Genomic DNA, 15,630 nt, shown 5'->3' with positions numbered 1-15,630 from the left:
AGGTATCCCTAGAGGGATGCAAGAGGATTTCTCATAGGTATACTCACTGTTGAGGTAGCTGGTCTTATGGCTTCTGTCATTGGAGGCAGCTAAGGAACATTTGTTGCTCATTAGGCTGGCCTGGCTCATTCCCCAGTCCATTGCAATGGCACAAGCATTGTTATTATGGACCCCACCCCCCAAGTCCTTCAGTTTAAAGCACACCTCACTAGGTTAGTCAGCTTGTAGCCAAAGACTGCCTCTGCTAGACCTTTGTCATGAATCCAGATTTGTGGTAGGGATAAAGTTCTGATTGATTAGGCATAGTCAAGCTGCTGAGCCAGTGTCCAAAATACACCACTCAATGTAAAATAAATACCTAAAAAAGCCTAGACATACCATGTGCATGGTAGTCCTAGAAGCTGAAATTGGGATTTAGATAGAATATCCCAAATCTGCAGCTGCATGATTCAGCATTCTGAATGCAAAAATTGTACATGTACATTATAATCTAGTATAATGTATTATATTCATTATATAACCAAATCATGTTTGGATAGAACGGAGATAACTCTGGAAGTAAAATTCAAGGTCAATCCAATGATGTACAGCATTAACAGGATGGAATTAACTACTGGAAGTATGACTGAGCTGGAGCTATTTCTTTCTGAAGTCTTAGGAGTGCAATGCCACTAGACACAGGACTAATCAGACAGCACACCCAGTAGCATCTGCTGAATCAGTGGAAAGATCTTGAAGCTTTCTTTTTACTCCTCCCTTATTTTTTGATGAATAGCAGATTGGAGGATTGCCCCTTTTGAAAAAAAAAAAAAAAAAAAAAAAAGTTATCCCAAATGTAATCATTTAGAAATGAAGCTTCAAGCCATTCCTGCTTCATGATATGACTCTGAATTCTACCAGGTTGTATAACGTCATGCCACTGTTGTGTTATCAGCAAATATTGTCTTTAACACATTGCTCTGTAGTTCAGTGCATGAATTCACACTTTTCAGTGATGACTTAAGAGATGTACAAGACATCAAGGCAATAATCAAGAACCCTAAACTCATTTAAGGCTCTGCTGAGAATAAAGCTTGAAAGAAGCTGTTTTGTTTGTTTGTTTTTTTTTTTTTTTTCCTTCCCCTAGACTACAGCATACTTGCCCAAAAGAAAGATTAGTCAAGTTCATATTTGCCTCACACAGATAGAGCTTCAGACTAGTATACTCATCCAGAGCAACACAATGCAAAATTTGATCAAGGTTTTTTCCTAGTGAGCAAAATCCCAATCAGACCATCTGACACCAGGAGCAGTGAGGTGACTTCTAATCCAAAATGATGAAAAAGCCAAAGCATTCCCTCTGAACATCTAAAACTGTAAGTGGGTATTATGCTTAGTGACTGTATAGTAGAAGCTTCAAGAAGAGACTGAAGGGCATTTCTTCAGAGGAAGGATGACATCAGATGTCTTGAGGGTAGAAGTTTTTTGCTCTATAAATTTTATTTAATTAAAATGCAGCCAAGTCATTTCTGACAGTCAAAACTTAGATAAAATTAGGAAAGTGCAATGCTGAAGAGGCTCTGAATGACAAAGCATCTACCTCAGTAATTCTCCCTAAAACACGATAGTCACAATAAAGATGAACAGGTCATAGTAACGCTAGTTATCTGTGATGAGGCAGCCCTTTACCACAAACAGAGAAGAAAAAGAAACAAGAGAAATAGCCAACTAAACCAACAATGTTTGAGAAAACAATAGAGACTATTCAAGTCTAACTAGACTGCTGAACCACACCCACATGACAAGGCTGCTACCAGTTCCCCCTTGCATGGTCTTTCTCCTCTCTAACAATGGCAGGTTTCTGATCTCTGCTTTCATCAGACCAGAACAAAATAGATATTACAAAATCATGTTTCAATTGAGCTTAAACTATAGGGTCCAGCAATAGCTTCCTTTGTGTTTCATACCGCTATTATGGCAACAGGGTTTTTTTCCCTTCTCCATGTGCACCGCTATCTATTTTATTAGAAACTACATCAATAACTTAAAAACTCTAGTTATTTCATTTGTCTCTTTCTTAAGACAGCAATACGTGAAGGTATCACAAATAAACATTGAGTCATAGCAGCCTGTAGCTGGACAATAATGAGGCTGAACACTCAGATATTAGCCTTGTTACCTACATGTTTTTATTTGTTTAAATATAGATACCAGTGTGTATTTAAAGCTTAGGTCCTGAAAAAAAGAAGAAAAAAAAAAAAAAGTAGCAAACAGAAAGTCTCATTGCTGAAAGTTAGACACAATAGGCACAGATGCATTCCTGCTCGGAGAAAATTTTGCTAGCCAGAGGAAAAAATCCCCGAATTCTGTCGGTTTGATTTAGCGGTGAAGGAGAACCGTTTGCTCGGGAGCCGAGGGGGAAAAAACAGAAAAACTGCCCTAACCCAAACGCGTTTTTCAGCGGCGGCGCGGGTGCCCTTTGTCCGCTCTGGGCTGCCATAGGGACCGCAGTGCGGACTGCACCACACCCACCCGTCGGTTTCTCCGAGCAGACGGAGTTGGCAAGCATCTGGTTCTTGCCGGAGCCCCAGCGCTTCCACCCCGACAATGGCGAGGAGGGGGCTCACCGACCTCGCCCGCCGCCAGCAAGCAGAACGGGGGTTGAGGAACGGCGCACGCTGAGACGACTGTGGATCTTTGTACGGCTGGCAGCGAGGAGCCGCCGCCGTAAGCCTCAGGGGGCTCACCCTGTAGCCTCTGACCGCCGCGCCCCGGCGCTCGTACGCGACCGGGCGGGAGGGGGAATAGGAGGGACGTGCAGTCAGGCGGGACGATAATCCCCTCATAAAATGATAAGTGAACAGATTTTGCAGCTCATGTTTGTGTTGTTCCTCCCCTAGCTCCCTACAACCAGCAAGGGGTCGACGGTAGATGTGAGTGGCCGCCCACGCTCCGCGACGCCCCGGCTCGCCCCGCGGTGCAGCCGCGCCTGCGGCTGTCCTGCACCTTGCCGCCGCCTCACCTCGCTCGATGTTGGCGATGGCCTGCCGCAGATGCTCCTCAGTCACCAGCTCGCCGATAACCACCAACAGGTAAAATTTGTTGTCTAGGAAGCGGTGCGAAAGGCTGGACGAGGTAGGGTTGGGGATGCTACAAGATGGCTCCGAGTCTGTTTCCACCACCACAGTGGCCATCGCGGTTGCCCGCTCCACCCCGGGACTCTGAGGGGAGGAGGGCCGCTCGGTGATAGATCCGCAAGTGGCAGGGACTGAGATCAACTGGAAGGGTGGTGACGCTTTTATACGGAGACAGTGCAGGGCAGGGACCTAGCAACTAGGAGGAGGAGGAGGAGGAAGGGGGGGAGCCGGCACATCCCTGCACTGCCACTGCCGCTTTTCCAGCATCCACAGCTGATGTCATCTGCAGTAAATCCTCCCTGCAGCAGCCCCTGGAAGCAGGAAGGATACGGGATGCGAACATTGCCCCGAGGGGGTACTGTGGGGACAGCCTTGGAGTGTGCCCTGGCCTGCAGCAGGACCTGTCTGGGACTGGGGGCAAGGGCCTCTTCCTTTGGCACCGTCTGCTTTGGTGCAGTTTCCACCTCCCTTTCTCCCCCTGTGCCCTTCAGGGTTCTCACCCTCCCAGTTTGGTCATTCCTTGTTGTTTGTTCCCTCTTGCTCTTACTCTGCTGGCTTAGCCATTCCTCACTCCCCAAGGCCTTCCTAAGATCTCAGCCTGTGGCTTGGCTGTCCTGGAAGCCTGGTGGCTATGCCATGAGGAGCCACAGGTGATCCCTGGCAGACCTCATTAGTTCATCTAATTAGTTTATCCTCCCCCTCTACTCTGCCTTGGTCAGGCCTCACCTGGAGTACTGTGTCCAGTTCTGGGCTCCCTGGTACAAGAAAGACAGGGATCTCCTGGAAAGAGTCCAGCGGAGGGCCACAAAGATGATACGGGGCCTGGAGCATCTTCCTTATGAGGAAAGGCTGAGAGACCTGGGTCTGTTCAGCCTGGAGAAAAGAAGACTGAGAGGGGATCTCATCCATGTGTATAAATACCTGAGGTGTGGGAGACAGAGGGATTTGGCCAACGTCTTCTCAGTGGTTTGTGGGGACAGGACAAGGGGCAATGGCCACAAAATGGAGCACAGGAAGTTCCGCACCAACACGTGAAAGAATTTCTTCACGGTGATGGTGATGGAGCACTGAAACAGGCTGCCCAGGGAGGTTGTGGAGTCTCCTTCTCTGGAGGTATTTAAGGCCTGTCTGGACGCCTACCTGGGCAGCCTGCTCTGAGGAACCTACTTTGGCAGGGGGGTTGGACCTGATGATCTTTCGAGGTCCCTTCCAACCCCTTTGATTCTGTGATCTGGAAAAGCTGGCATTGGGGCTCCAGCTGCACTCCTGACTGAATGAAAAAAGCAGCTCAGTTGTCTAAGGCCACGAGTCCAGTCTCCTGCATCTTACTGTAACACTGCCACAAAATTTGAGCCGTGTTTTTCCCCCCTCACAACTGGCAATCTAAATATTCTTCTTATTTTTTTTTTCTTTTGGAAGCAGGTTTTTACACGTATTCAAGGCCCATGGATATATTTGTCTCACCCTAGAAAAGCACTAGCTGATAAAATCCATAATTTTAAGGCTCCAAAAGTTCAAAGGGCTTTGAGTAACTAATTTTGATTAGGTTTGAGCAACTCTAGGGAGCAGTAGTATCAGAAAACATCTACAATTACAGAAACAAAGGCTGGATCCCTCTTGATTACCATGTAAATATTAGACATTGGCTTTCTGATACTCACTGAGACCCACTTGAGAGAAACCCAGTCACCTTCTAATTGTGCGTTATTTTCCCCTAAAATGGGATAGAGCAGTCTAAAATAAATCAGCCTCTATGAGATGTTCTTCTCACTTCACTGACAGGAACCAGGCACTGTTTTACATTTTGCATTTTGTTTATATGGCTAAAGTGATGTGGGAAAAATCTCACTGTGACCTAGATAACTTCTGGTCCGTGACTGAGATGACACTTCCTCTGTGTGCAGCTCCTTCCAGTACTGACTGTTCATATTCCCTGCCTACTTCTCAGAAACAGTACTTGCCTGGATGAACCAATGCATCAGTCCTATTTTCTCAGAATATATATGTTGTTTTAGGGCATAGTGAATTCATTCTAATTAATGTGTGTTTCAGGTACCTATAGCAGCTACTATTTTTAATATGAATAGTTCTACATAAATACAGCATTGAGAGCCTTGGCTAATGTGTGATGTGTTCGGATGTTGCATTCAAAGGAGACTATTCTGAGCTGCCATTACAGCAGCTCAGATTGTAAGCTGTGGGCAAGCATTTTTACAGCCATGTCAGATGGCTAAGATGATGCAAAGATAAAGAGCAACAGTGCTCATTCTTCACTAGAGCTGACACTGCTGATAGAACAAATGCAATTGTATAGATGCAGAAGAGCTAGTAGCAGTTCTAAAGTTGGCAAGGTATTCATGGGTAGAGAATGTTGTTCTTAGGGTACCCCCATTTGTCTGAGCCCTTCTATGACTAGTGTTTTCTTGTTGAGCCTGGCAGTTTCCATGAGATAGCATATCTGGGCCCAAATTAATATGGGTGCACATGCTTATCTAGAAATAATGTCCTCTCCACTGTGGCTATGTCTTATGTGACCCCAACACTAATAGTCTGTATTCTTATTATAGATATCCTCAATACTTGCCACATGGTGCCCCTTAGAGGAAGCCAGCTTCTGGCTTCTCCAATTGCAATACATAGTTTTGGGATATGTATTTATTCCAATCACCAACAAGAGCATCCAGTCTCTGGAGTATGGAAGTGTACTGGGTCTGGCTGGGGTGGAGTTAATCTTCCCTGCAGCAGCCCATACAGTGTTGTGCTCTGCACTTGCAGCTAGAACAGCATTGGCATCACACCAGTGTTGTGTCTACTGCTGAGCAATACTGGCACAGCATCAGGACTCCCTCTAACCCCCCAGGAGCCAGCAGGCTGGGGGTGGGCAAGAGGTGAAGAAGGAACATCACCAGGGCAGCTGACCTAAACCAATCAAAGGGATATTCCATACCATGTGATGTCACACTCAGCAATAAAAGGTGGAAACAGGAAGGCGAGGGGAGGGGTGGGCTCTCATGAAAACGTCTGTCTTCCCAAGCAACATCTACATGCGTTGAGGCCCTGCTTCAAGGACATGGTCAAGTATCACTTGTTGGTGGGAAGTAGAGAGTAATTTCTTTCCTCTGCACTTCCATACAGCCTTTGCTTGTTGTTTTTTTTCCCCTTTAGTTAAATTTTTAAACTATTAATATTTTCCCCTTAATAATTATTTTTCCTTTAATTAAATTATCCCTATATCAACCCGTGAGTTGTTTCTTTCCTTTTCTTCTTCCCCTCCTCTTCTGAGGAGGAGAGTGAGAGAGTGGCTGTGGTGGAGTTCAGCTGCCTAGCAAGGTAAAACCACCACAGGAAGGAGCTTTCTAAGGGGACTTGCTAACTGGTTGCAAAATGGAGTGATAATGGTTCTTGGACATTAAGGTAAAACCATTACTTGCCTCACAAGCACAGCAGATTAAATGTGTTACTCTGAGAAATACATGCCAGTGCACAAAAGACATTATATATGCTTTTTAGCACTTTGTTATTTTAAGAAAAAATGAAAATATACATAACTGAAAAAATGTCCATGGATTTGAAGAGCAAAAGGCAAAATGGATATATTTTGTGTTGTGATTTAACCTGGCCAGCAGGTAAGCACCACACAGCATTCACTCCACCCTCCCCCCCAGGTGGGTTGGGGGAGAGAATCAGAAAAAAGTAAAAGCTTATGGGTTCAGATAAAGACAGTTTATTAGGAAAAAATAAAATAATGATAATAGTAATAATAGTGAACAAAACAAGTGATGCACAATGCAAACCCTGCTGCTAGGGGATGGGATGGGCATCAGTCAGTGGGCCCACCATCCGCTGACCAATGCCCATCCCATCCCTGAGCAGCAGTCCCCCCCAACCCTGGCCAGCCACCCCATATTAATTGCTCAGCGTGATGTCATATGGTATGGAATATCCCTTTGGCCAGTTTGGGTCAGCTGTCCTGGTTCTGTCCCCTCCCAGCTCCTTGTGCACCCCCAGCCTGCTCACTGGCAGGGTGGTATGAAAAGCTGAAAACTCCGTGACTTAGCATAAGCACTGCTTTGAAACAACTAAAACATTAGAGTGTTATCAACATTAGTTTCATCCTAAATCCAAAACACAGCACCATACCAGCTACTAGGAGGAAAATTAACTATTCTAGCCAAAAGCTGGACATTATGTCAAAGACGAAAATGCTTGCATGCAGGTAGGTAATACATATAAATATTTGAAATAGCCTCCTGAGGTAGTCCTCTATTTTATATTGTGTTGTAAAATAATATGCATCTAGAATAAAGTATAAAATGTGAACTGTTACAGTCAAACTGTATGATGATGGGACATATTTCACACATTAAAACCTTAAGGAACAAGAGGCTACATTTGGAAGAAAATGGTCTTGTACTAAATTCTTTAAGGGATGCAGACCTCTGCCCTCATGTATTCACAAGCATATGCCACTTCATCTGAGATAGAAGTCAAAGAAGAAAAGATGCTTTAACCTTATGGATGCATCTCTGAGAAAGCTGCAGGTTCTCAGCTCCATTGGTAGTATTCACACTGTAACTTGCCCTACTGGAATCTCACTTCAGTAGTTTTGTTTGTCATCATCTTTATGTATCTGGAAACCCATTTATAGGGTGAGCGAGTCCTGCTGATCACTCCTTGGCTTTCCAGCTGATGAACCAGCTCATGGATGGGAATCAGGGAGTCTCGGTTGGTGTGATATTGCTGCCAGTGCACAGCTGTGGTAGCGACTGGCACCTGCTGTTTTTCAACCCTCAGCAAACCCCGCAACAGAGGGGTCTTCTGAGAGACCAGGCAGGGTAGACAGCTGCTTAATCTTCTCTGTACTTAAGGCAGCTATGCCAACAGCCCACTGGTACCCTTTTTGGGTCCTTGAAATATCCTCTCCTGAGGTAGTCTATGCCAAGGTTGCAAGGAGCCTCCAGGCCAGTCACAATAGGGTGCTTTTGCCACTCATTCCCAGTTAGACTCACTTCAGTTTCCAATACAGTTAGGTGTTGGGATCCCCGTCGCTCCAGAGATACAGATGAGTTCTGACTCTTGGTAGCCTGATGGCATTAAGGTACACTGTGTGCTGGTGTCTGTTAGAGCATTCTACTCCTGCGGGTCCAATGTGCCAGGCCATCAGATCCACATAGTCCAGTAAATCCAGTTATCCCTTTCCTCTGCCTGTCCAGAGGCAGGGCCCCTCTAGTCCTGGTTGGAATATCCACTTGCTGTTTTTGGTGGTTTTACCCAGCTCAGCAGCTGAACTCCACCACAGCCACTCTTTCACTCCCCCGCTTCAAAGGGAAAGGGGGAGAAAATATGATGAAAAGGGCTCAAGGGTTGAGATAAGGACTGGGAGATCAATCAACAGTTATCGTCACAGGTAAAACAGACTCAGCATAGGGAGATTAACATAATTTATTGCCTATTACTAACAGACTAGAGCAGTGAGAAACTAAAAGCAAACTAAAAACACCTTCCCCCCCCCATCCACCCTCTTCTATATCCTCCTCCTGAGCGACACAGGGGAATGGGGGTTGCGGTCAGTCCGTAACACTTCATCTCCACCCCTGCTTCATGGTCACTGTCATCCCCTGTTTCAACGTGGAGTCCCTCACATGGGATACAGTCCTTTCTGAACTGCTCCTATGCGGGCTTCCTGCAGGCAGCAGCTCTTCAAGAACTACTCCAATATGTGTCTGTACCTTGGGGTCCGTCCTTTAGGAGTAAACTGCTCTAACATGGCTCCCCCATGGGCAGCAGCTCCTGCCAGGTCACCTGCTCCTGCGTGGTCCCCTCTCCACAGGCTACTGGTCCAGCCCTGATTCTGCTCTGGTGGGGGCTCTCCATGGGCAGCAGACTCCTTCTAGCCAGATCTACTTGCTCCACCATGGGCTCTTCCACAGGCTGCAGTATGGAAATCTGCTCCGCCATGGTACACCATGTGCTACAGGGGGACAACCTGCTCCACCATGGTCCTCTCCAAAGATCACAGGGGAACTTCAGCTCTGGCACCTGGAGCACCTCCTCCCCCTCCTTTTTCACTGACCTTGGTGTTTGTAGGGCTGTTTCTTACTTCTCTCTTCCAACTGCTGTTGCGCAGCAGTTTTTTCCCCTTTCTTAAATATGCTCTCACAGAGGCTCAAACAACATTACTTGTTGCCTCAGCTCTGGCCAGCAGTGGGCCCTTTTTGGAGCCGGCTGAAACTGGCCCTTATCTAACATGGGGCAGCTTCTGGACTCTTCACAGAGACTCTATCCCAGCCAAAACTAGGACACAACATTATCCACCAGTGCTGCAACCCTTTCATAGAGGGCCACCAAATTTGTCAGGCACAATTTTCCCTCAGTGAAGCCATGTTGGCTGTCACTAGTCACCTCCTTATTTTCCATGTGGCTTAGCATAGTTTTCAGGAGGATCTGCTCTGTGATCTTGCCAGGCACAGAGGTGAGACTGACTGGCCTGTAGTTCCCCGGGTCTTCCTTTTTCCCTTTTTAAAAATGGGGGATCTGTTCCCCTCTTCCAGACAGTGAGAACTTTACCAGACTGCCACAACTTCTCACATATGATGGACAGTATCTTAGCAACTTCATCAACCACTTCCCCCAGGACCCGCAGATATATCTCATCAGGTCCCATGGACTTGTGCACCTTCAGGTTCCCTAGATGGTCTCAAACCTCATCTTCTCCTATAGTGGGCAGTTCTTCATTCTCCCAGTCCCTGCCTTTGGATTCTGTGACTTGGGCTATATGTCTAGAGCACTTGCCAGTCAAAGTTGAGGCAAAAAAATTATTGAGTACCTCAGCCTTCTCCATGTCGCTTTTAGCTGGGTCTTCTTTAGGGGGAACAGGCTAAAGTTGTGCCAGGGGTTTTTTATGTTGGATATTAGGAAGAACTTCTTTACCGAAAGGGTTGTTAGGCATTGGAATGGGCTGCCCAGGGAAGTGGTGGAGTCACCATCCCTGGAGGTCTTTAAAAGACGTTTAGATGTAGAACTTAGTGATATGGTTTAGTGGAGGACTTGTTAGTGTTAGGTCAGAGGTTGGTCTTGATGATCTTGAGGTCTCTTCCAACCTAGACAATTCTGTGATTGTTTCACTCACTGTGGGGATACAGTTTCTTTTAACTTCCTTTGCTGTCCTTGGTTAGCAAAGAACCTATCCCTTTGGTTGGTTTAGGTCAGCTGCCTTGGTGATGTCCCCTCCCCACTTCTTGCCCACTCCCAGCCTACTGGCTTTTGGGTGGGTTTGGAGGGACTCTTGATGCTGTGCCAGTATTGCTCAGCAATAGGCAAAATACCAGTGTGAAACCAATGCTGTTCTAGCTACAAGTGCAGAACACAACACTATATGGGCTGCTGCAAGGAAATAAATCCATCCCAGCCAGACCCAGTACACTGGGCCATACCCTTATAATCTTCCCAGGATGAGTATCTCTGTCTCCACTGTTTATGCATTTTGGTTTTGTTTTCTAAAACTCCATGATTTCTAAACTCCTTGAGCCAAAGAGGTAAGGAGCCTAGGTGCGGTTGAATCCACTCCTAGTCCCAGAGTTGTTCAGCTGTTTATATCAAGGTTATATATGCACGATCAATCTAAGATATAATTTTAGTGAAGCTTACAAAGTTTAGCAAGCTATTAATCACTTACCGAGGATCTGTCGTGGAAAGGAATCTCTTGCAAGGAGTAAGTGTTCTCTGCAGCAAGTGTGACCTTGAGAGGCATCCCTACTTAAGGGGAGAACATGTAGCAGTCAGCTGCCATGCAGAAGAGCTTAAAGGGCCCTTGTCCTGCTCATTATTTATGGGGTAAGATAATAGATTAATAGTCATATTGGGTTTTTTTCTTGGCATGTGCTACATTGGCCTTCAGCTGCTGAGCAAGACATCTATCTGTCAGTTTCTCCAGCACCCAGTTTGAGCTGATATTTTTGTCCCTATATGCATGAGCAAGACTTTGGGTATAGCCAGTACACTGGTTCGCCTGAGTCCCCAAGCATTGGCTGCCCCCCTGGCCAACTCCCTCCAGTTTTCTTTTTCAGCATGGTGTCACAGGATATGGAATATTCCTTTTGTGAGTTTGTGTCAGCTGTCTGGGTTGTTTCCCCTCCCAGCTTCTTGTGTACCTGCCAGCCTTCTCACTAGCAGGCAGCATGGGAAACAAAAGAGTCCTTGACGTAATGCAAGCGCAATTCAGCAACAACTAAAACATCAGTGTGTTATCAACATTATTGTCCATTCAGTGGATAAGGAATTGACTTGAGGGTCATACCCAAAGAGTAGTGGTCAAGGGCTCTATATCCAGGTGGAGGCTTCTGATGAGTGGTGGCCCTTGGGGGTCTGTCCTAGGACTGGTATTGTTTAATATCTTTATCAACAACATAGACAATGGGATTGAGTGCACCCTCAGCAAGTTTGCAGATAACATCAAGCTGAGTGGTGCGGTTGATACCGAACAAGGAAGAACTGCCATTCAAAGGGACCTGGACAGGCTGGAGAAGTGGGCCCGCATGAACCTAATGAGGTTCAACAAGTCCAAGTGCAAGGTGCTGCACCTGGGCTGGAGCAATCCCAGACATGAGCATAGACTGGGTGAAGAATTCATTGAGAGCAGCTCTGCAGAAAAAGACTTGGGAGTTCTAGTGGATGAAAAGCTTGACATGAGCCAGCAGTGCATGCTTGCAGCCCAGAAGGCCAACTGCATCATGGGCTGCATCAAGAGAGGTGTGACCAGCAGGTCGAGGGAGGTAATTGTCCCCCTCTAGTCTGCCCTTGTGAGGCCCCACTTGGAGTACTGCATCCAGGTTTGGGATCCCCAGCACGAGAAGGATGTGGACCTGTTAGAGCGAGTCCAGAGGAGGGCTACAAAGATGATCAGAGGGCTGGAGCACCTCTCCTATGAAGAAAGGCTGAGAGATCTGAGCAAGTTCAGCCTGGAGAAGAGAAGGCTCTGGGGAGACCTCATTGTGGCCTTTCAATACTTAAAGGGGGTCTTATAAAAAAGATGGAGAAGGACTCTTTACTCAGGTAGATAATGACAGGACAAGGGGGAATGGCCTTAAACTAAAAGACAATAGTTTTAGACTAGACATTAGGAGGAAATTCTTCATTCAGAGGGTGGTGAGGTGCTGGAACAGGTTGCTCAGAGAAGTTGTAGATGCCCCATTCCACACTGGTGGTGTTCAAGGACAGTCTGGATGGAGCCTTGGCCAACCTGATCTAGTGGGTGACATCCCTGCCTATAGCAGGAGGGTTGGACTTAGATGATCTTTAAGGTCCCTTCCAACCCAAGCCATTCTGTGATTCTACGATTCTATGTTCAGCCTGAAGAAGAGAAGGTGCAGGGGTGACCTTATTGCAGCTTTTCAATAGTTAAAGGAGGCTTATAAAAAAGACATAGAACAACTTTTTGCTCAGGCATACAATGGCAGGACAAGGGGAAATAGTTTTAAACTAAAAGAGGGGATATTTAGATTAGAGGTTAGGAGGAAATTCTTCACTCAGAGGGTGGTGAGGCACTGGAACAGGTTGCCTAGAGAGGTTGTAGATGCCCCATCTCTGGAGGTGTTCAATACCAGGTTGGATGAAGCCCTGAGCAACCTGATCTAGTGGGTGGCATCCCTGCCCATGGCAGGGGAGTTGGAACTAGATGATCTTTAAGGTCCCTTCCAACCCGAGCCATTCTATGATTCTATGATCCTATATCAAAAAAATGAGCACCATACCAGCTACTAGGAAGAAAATTAACTCTATCCCAGCCAAAACCATGACATGTTTCATTCTACTTCTTTTTCAAGAACTCTAGATATCACCTAAAGATGTGTAGTATGTTAGAATGAAATGTGGCCTATTCCTATGGGAATATTTTGTGATTGATACTGCCTTTACAGGTTTTAGTTATTCTACTGAAGTGTCATTTAGCCATACTGCCATGATAATCCAGTTCTTTATTTCAGTTACAACAAAAGCTCATATTTTTCCTTAGAACTTGCTATGTTTACGGAATGAACAGGAGGCATGGTTAACTTCATGTTACATCTCTGAAAACAAAACACCAGAGCTGTTTGTTCAAACCATCTACATGAGTAACCATCTGCTTCTTCTCCATCATCTTGCACTTTCTATTATGGCTTAAGAGCAATGTTACTATCCATATAGTTTTGCAGCATCATTTTGGGTTGGTTTTGGCTTCCAGTTTGTTTCTGTCTAATTTTATCTGTGTATTCCATGCACTCCCAACAGGCTGATACAAAGTAAAGATGATTTAAGGATGTTTTTCCTCTGATATCTTCTTTCTTTCTACTTTATTTGCTCTTTAATTTAATGTCATTCCTAGTCATCAATATTATGCAGTAGGTTGAGATTTGCTGACTAAGAGTTACATTGTAGAATTTAGTCAATGGCCCGAGTAGACGGCATGCATCAGGGGTGCCTAGAGAGGGCAGCAAGCAGAGCATTTTGCTTAAGGGCCTCTATTTTTGGGAGTGGGTAGAGACCACCACCACAGTGCACTCTGATGTACAAGGGCTCACAGTCAGTGTTTGCCTTGCACCCATGGGGGTCTTTCCTGGTCCTGCCAAGGCAGCGCCCCAAGAGCCCTTGTGGAGCTGGAACCATACATTGGGAAAGGCAGGAGCCCTCCATGATTTCTGCCAAAGAATTGTCCCAGTTTTTGTCAGGTTCCAGTGTTTAGCAAATGTTGTATGACAACTTCTAATGCTAGAGTGCTCTCAACATATTTCTGAAATATGTAAAAGTTTTGTTCTTTTTCAGTATTGCAAATGCAGTAGAGTGACAATATTAAAGCCATTGCTGAAAAGTATGATTTCCAATACAAAAACATAGCTCCGCTACCAAGCAAATATCAAAATGCAGAAAAGAAGCATTATATTTGTGTTCTTTTCAAAGTATTTCATTCGGTTTTATCCAAGTGTCATGGTTTAACCTGGCCGGCAGCTAAACACCACGCAGCCGTTCGCTCACCCTCCTCCTCCCTCTCTGGGACAGGGGAGAGAAATGGAAAGTGAAGCCCGTGAGTTGAGATAAAGACAGTTTAATAAGACAGGAAAATAATAATAACAATAATAATAATAATAATAATACAATGGTGATAATAGTACTACTACTAATAATATGTACAAACAAGTGATGCACAATGCAATTGCTCACCACCTGCTGACCGATGCCCAGCCTAACCCCGAACAGTCTGGCCCCCCTCCCCCGGCTAGCCACCCCTATATATTGTTTAGCATGACATCAGATGGTATGGAATACCCCTTTGGCTAGTTTGGGTCACCTGTCCTGGGTCTGTCCCCTCCCAGCTCTTACTGCACCCCCAGCCTGCCTGTTGGCAGGACAGAGCAAAAGGCTGAGATGTCCTTGGCTTAGTATAAGCATTGCTCTGCAACAATTAAAACATCGGGGTGTTATCAGCACTCTTCTCATCCCAAGCCAAAACACAGCATTCTACCAGCTACTAGGAAGAAAATTCTGTTCTAACTGAAACCAGGACACCAAGATAGCATGAACTTTTTTTTTGAACCTCTGTTATGTTCGTTACAGCAAGTTTTTAAATTACAAATTTAAAAGGTTTAGTCTTCAAAACACAAGGAAGGCAAGGTTTATGTTAGCAAGATCTGACATATTTTACTATTATAACGTCATTATCTGGCACAATAATATGTATTTAAATGCCCACTGCTCTTTCTACTCCCAGTAATCCTGAAACTACAATTTTCTACATATAGGAATAATTTTGTCCAGTGCTGAAAGGCTGCTATTTCTGAGATAAAACACAACATGCTGCAGTTGTACTCAGTTTTTTGAAAGGAAGTGTGAAAAATATAACCCCTCCAAATAAATTCATTGAATTACATTGTGCAGTAGAATGTAATCCCCATTTTTGGGTGTATTGGGTTTTCGTGGCAAGGTTTTGGTATCAGGGGGCTGCAGGGGTGGCCTCTATGAGAAGAATCCAGAAGCTGTTCCATGTTAGATAAGGGCCAGTTTCAGCCGTCTTCAAAGGGACCCACCACTGCCCAGAGCCAAGCCAACCAAGCCAATAAGTAATGTTGTTTGCACCTCTGTGAGAGCATATTTAAGAAAGCATATTTAAGAAAGGGAAAAACAAACAAACAAACAAACAAACAAACAAATGTTGCACAAAAACAGCTGGGAGAGAGAGGAGTGAGAAACAATTTTGCAGAAACTAAGGTCACTGAAGAAGGAGGAGGTGCTCCAGGTGCCAGAGCTGAAGTTCCCCTGTGATCTTTGGAGAGGACCATGGTGGAGCAGGTTGTCCCCATGGTGTACCATGGCAGAGCAGATTTCCACGCTGCAGCCTGTGGAGGAGCCCACGGTGGAGCGGGTAGATCTGTCCTGAAGGTGGCTGCTGCTCATGGGGGACCCATGTTGGAGCAGTTTGCTTGTGACAGATGGACCCTGTGGTACGGACACATATCGGAGTAGTTCTTGAAGAGCTGCTGCCTGT

At 45.6% G+C, this 15,630-nt stretch overlaps 1 protein-coding gene across 1 annotated transcript in view; it reads right to left on the bottom strand.

Moving 5' to 3' along the window:
• The window catches only part of LOC311220774 (microtubule-associated protein 1B-like), a gene marked incomplete at both ends in the record, with an annotated part of 75,691 nt that extends 72,518 nt beyond the window's left edge, over positions 1–3,173 (bottom strand). The window contains one exon of the mRNA XM_084304358.1: positions 3,002–3,173. Within this exon, the coding sequence (XP_084160484.1) occupies positions 3,002–3,173 (172 nt within the window). The remainder of the gene's footprint in view (positions 1–3,001) is intronic.
• Positions 3,174–15,630: the final 12,457 nt, after the last annotated feature.

The sequence above is a fragment of the Netta rufina genome (genome assembly GCF_964035555.1).
Source record: "Netta rufina genome assembly, chromosome: W".
Taxonomy (NCBI): Eukaryota; Metazoa; Chordata; class Aves; order Anseriformes; family Anatidae; genus Netta; species Netta rufina.
The sequence above is the reverse complement of the archived record's forward strand: the minus strand, read 5'-3'. Positions and strand labels throughout refer to the sequence as shown.